At 47.8% G+C, this 4,713-nt stretch overlaps 1 protein-coding gene across 1 annotated transcript; it reads right to left on the bottom strand.

The window, feature by feature from the left end:
• Window positions 1-1,920: 1,920 nt before the first annotated feature.
• Window positions 1,921-2,863, bottom strand: LOC125112031 (olfactory receptor 51V1-like). Its single transcript, XM_047754278.1, is given in 2 exon segments — window positions 1,921-2,361; window positions 2,363-2,863. Coding segments are annotated over 2 exon segments (942 nt in total).
• Between the last annotated feature and the right edge of the window lie 1,850 nt (window positions 2,864-4,713).

Here is a 4,713-nt window from a genome sequence, read left to right as displayed (position 1 = left end):
CATGGCTTCCCCCCTTCAGTCTACGACCAGGTAAACATCAGAAACTCAACAAAGTGTCTCTGGTCAACAGAGCAGAAGGCCAGAGACTTCCACCCATCTGTGCATCTCGAGGTGACGGAGCAGGAACCCGTAGGGGAGGTGGACCAGAGGGAGCCGCAGGGGCAGTGCCCGCCATCCGGGACCTCTGACCACAGCAGCAGAGCCCAGCGCTTCAGAGCGTCCACGAACAGCTGGTAAGGGGGCAGACACATGTGATTCCAGCCACCTGACGACACCTGTGCCCACGACCACAGGGAACTGGGCCGCCGTGACACTGAGGGCTGGGACAAGATCAGACAAGCCTGCGCCCTGAATTCCCTGGCCAGAAAGGGCCCCTGGTTTTGCTCTGCAGAAGGGGAAAGCCATAGCTGTGCTCTCTGTCCAAGCGCCACTGTAAGCAGGGCTGTTGGGTGGGCTACGCAGCTTGCTGTGTGTTCTGGCCAGGTTCCTTGGTTAGGCAGCCTGAAGGCTGTATTCACCACTGGGTGGGGCTATGACTTAAGGTGCCAGGGCACAGCTGAAGAACCAGCTCCAAGGCCTATGTATGAGTCATCAGGAAATGCAAGTCAAAACCACCCAAACAAGGACTCGCAGCACTAGAACGGCTACACGCAAAGGACAAAGGACGGAGAAGAACAAGTGCTGAAGAGACGGTGGAGAAAAACCATCACGATGTTGTGGGGAATGTAAATATCACACCAGCTTTGGAAAGGAATTCAGCAATGTCTCAAAGTGATAAAAATAGAATCATCATGTGACCTACTCACATGAAAGCACCCTGTTCACCGACCCACAGCCCGTGATTAAGTTGTGTCCATACATCCTCTTCATATCTGCTGTATTTTCACCCTCACCACCACTAATCTAAGAGAGGCCACCATCAGTCCTCAGTTGTGCTTTTGTAATTGTTTCTAAATTACACACTTTTCCTGAAGACGCTATGAGGAACATAAGATGCCATGCAGAAATCCTAATGACATAATATTTGGTGTAAAAAAAAAAAAAAACCATGCAGAATGAAAAATGTTTCTGCAACAAGATCATATCTTAATCTATGAAAAAGGATTAAGAAGACAATCTTTGGAATAGAGGGGTTATAAATCTTCTTATGCCAAAATCCCTCTAAAGAACTAGCATTAGGTCACTAACGGGAAAAAACTGGATTCGAGGGAAGGCTCAGCATCACAGTTTCGGATGTCACTCACCTCCCCTCTAGGAACAAGGAAAGTGCAAGTTCACTGCATCAGATTTTCAACATGCACCTGCCTTGAAAAGTCAAAACCATAAGCACGCTTCCAAAAGTCTAGCTAGAGGTATGCCCAATGATGAAAATATTGAGGGACTAGGGCAACACAATTTTAACATAACAGCTACGCTTCCAGACTATGTCAATAAAATGCAAAGACATCATCATGGCTATAAAGCTGTAATTTTTCTCCAGCATATTTTTAGAAAAACTCTTCTAGAATGTGTATTAGCAAAACTCAATTTTCACCTCTTATTAGCAAGACACTTAAGTTCTTTATATTTGAGTCCTCAGAATAAAAATTATTGAAAATGTTATTCAAATTGGAAGTGATTTCACGCATGAGAACTGCCATATTATTTTGACCTCCAGACATTTCTGCTGGAGTTCCCGTTGTGGCTCAGTGATCCCTGGCCTTGCTCAGTGGGTTAAGGATCCAGCGTTGCCGTGGGCTGCGGTGTAGGTGGCAGATGTGGCTGGGATCCCGTGTTACTGCGGCAGCTGTAGCTCCCATTAGACCCCTAGCCTGGGAACCTCCATATGTCATGGGTGCAGCCCTAAAAAGACCCCCAAAAGACCAAACAAGCAACCAAACAGCCCCCCACATTTTTGACTGATAAAATCCAAGGGTTTCACTACCTTTTCAGAGGAAACCACTTCTCCATCCTACTACGGATCTGCTGGGTCTTCACACTGTAGATGACACGATTCATCAGGGGTGGGAAGAGAATGTAGACGTGGCCCATAAGGACATGGACCAAAGGGGAGAGGTGCTGCCCAAAGCGGTGCACCATGGTGAGACCGATAATGGGGACATAGAACACCAGGACGGCCCCGAGGTGGGCAACACAGGTCTGCAGAGACTTGAGCCTCTCTGTCGGAGATGCGATCGCCAGCACTGCATGCAAGATGAAGACATAGGAGACGAGAATAAGGACAGCATCCAGCAACAGGGTGCAGATCACCAGAGCCAGAGCGTAGACGCTGTTGAAGCGGACGTCCGAGCAGGCCAGCCGGAGCAGGTCCTGGTGCAGGCAGAAGGCGTGGGACAGGAGATGAGGGCGGCAGTAATGGAAAGAACCTCAAACGGATGATGACAGGGAGAATGGACAAAGCGCTTCTCATCAAAATGCTCACCATGAGGCGAGTGACCCTACTGTTGGGGAGGATGCATGCGTATCTCAGAGGGTTGCAGATGGCAGTAAAGCGATCAAAGGCCATGGCCAGAAGGACTCCCGACTCCATGCAGGACAGACCGTGGATAAAGTAAGTTTGGGCAATGCAGGCATCCAGGCTGACCTCCCAGCTGAGCCTCCACAGGACCCCCAGCACCGTGTGCACGGTGGACAGCCCCATGCACAGGTCCGTGACGGCCAGCATGGCCAGGAAGTAGAACATGGGCTGGTGCAGGCTGGGCTCCGTCCGGATCACATGCAGCACCAGGCAGTTCCCCAGGAAAACCACGGCGTAGATGCAGGAAAAGGGAACTGCAAACCAAGGGTAATACTGTTCCAGGCCAGGGAGGCCTGTGAGAATGAAGACTGAGGAGTTGACAATGGAAGCAGAAGCAGCAGACATGACTATTTGGAGGTGATTCCCAAGATGAGATAAATACTTATTCGCAGGTTTGTTTAAACGGTCTTCTGCCTTGAGGACTGTCAGATATAACGCAGCTCCTTGGAGCAAAGCACAGACAAAGCTGAAGCTGGGCGGGGTGGGGGGGGGTCCACTCTGTAGGTGAAGCTACGACACGAGATGACTTCCCAGGAACCTCCTCGGCATTAGGGTCAGAGGTTATGGGAGAAAACCCAGGTCCGATCCCTTTAGCCCAGTCGGGTCATTGCCTTCACTCCTCGCCTCCGGTCTCTCTGAGCCACTGGCAGCACACGCGCTGGGGGACAGTGACTCAAGCCACTGAGAGCACAGGCTGCCCCTGCTCCCGGAAGCCCCTGCACCCCCTTCGGTCTCCTCCAGGCCCGGGGGTGCGACTGCTGGGGTTTATGAGGAAGGAGAGAAGAGGACCACGTGGGTCGGATGGAGCCAGGCTCCCGTGAGCCCACGGTCCCTCAGGTCGCTGATGCTCGTGGAAGGTTCTCGTCCAACTAGGAGCGCCCTGGTCCTGCGAGGGATGGAGGAAGGGCAGCTTCTCCCCAGAGTCCACGCCTCTCCTAGTCGTACAGGGAGGAAGATCACTGCACTGGCTGGGAAGCCAGCACTTGACTCACAAGGAGAGCGCAGAAATGAAGATGCAAGGGGATGGGAGACATCGCTCTTCGGAGAAAGGATTCTCGTCTCCTTCTCAGGCTGAAGAAATACACAGGTTTAAATGAGGCTTAGTTACTACTCAGTCTCTGAATTTCACACGGATTTCTCACCGAGTTCTTCAGCAGACCTTTCTTTTCCGAACCCTAGAGAAACACATCGTCTCCTTTTTGACAAACATAATAAAGAGAGCCACATATGGAAAGGGATTGAAAAAATGCCTTAAAAATGACACACATCCTATTGCAAAGACATTCCATTATGTGTTAATTATACGTAATTAAGTATGCACTTATCTGTGAAATACTTAAAATATTGTCGCATCCTATGTGTAATTATTGACAAGTGCCATATATGAAATTATAGATTCTATTCAAAAACGTTCCCTCTGAGACACTGTCAGTAAATCTTTTCTTACGGAAAACTGTCAAGTATAGCACAAAGAATATTTTTCCTGATTCGTTTGAGGATAGTTTCCCATCTGATACCCCATCACACTCAAATTCTTTAGTGTGATTTTCCACAAACAGGGACATTTTCCTACATAATAAGAATACAGCCATCAAATCATGAAAGTAACATTGACGCATTACTACCACTGAGTTTTTAAAACCTGAACAACTGTCTCCAAGCGTACTGTTAATTTAATATTATTGTTAAAAAAAATCCAGTTCAGAATTATGTGTGTGCATTAGTAGCTCTGTTTTTTTTTTTGTAATCTCTTCTCTGAAATTTCAAATTTTTCTTGTTTTTGCTTGACAGAAACTTGAAAACTACAGGCCACGTATTTTGTAGAATGTTTGATTCATCCTCAGGTAGGCATCCTCATGCTTAGATTCCAGATTACACGGGAACACCATGAAATTGAGGTGCACTTTTCTTCCTGTGCATTTGTTCAGGTTCTGCCTGGTATGCATTTGCTCCACTGCTGATAATGCTCATTGATTATTTAATTAAGGCTGGGTCTGCGGGATTGGTTGCTATCAAGTTATACATTTGCCTTTGGCATTTAATGAGTATTTTGTGGGAGAGACTTTGAAACTCTGGAAATATGTAACAGTTATTGCTTTTTCACATTTTATTCAATAGGTAGTTATCAGTCACTATCACTTTTTTTAATGTTCAATTTGTTCCAGATTTGGCCAGTGGGAGCTCCACAGTCTGAC

This window comes from Phacochoerus africanus, chromosome 11 (assembly GCF_016906955.1).
Source record: "Phacochoerus africanus isolate WHEZ1 chromosome 11, ROS_Pafr_v1, whole genome shotgun sequence".
Classification (NCBI taxonomy): Eukaryota; Metazoa; Chordata; class Mammalia; order Artiodactyla; family Suidae; genus Phacochoerus; species Phacochoerus africanus.
This window is presented reverse-complemented; position numbering and strand designations above follow the sequence as displayed.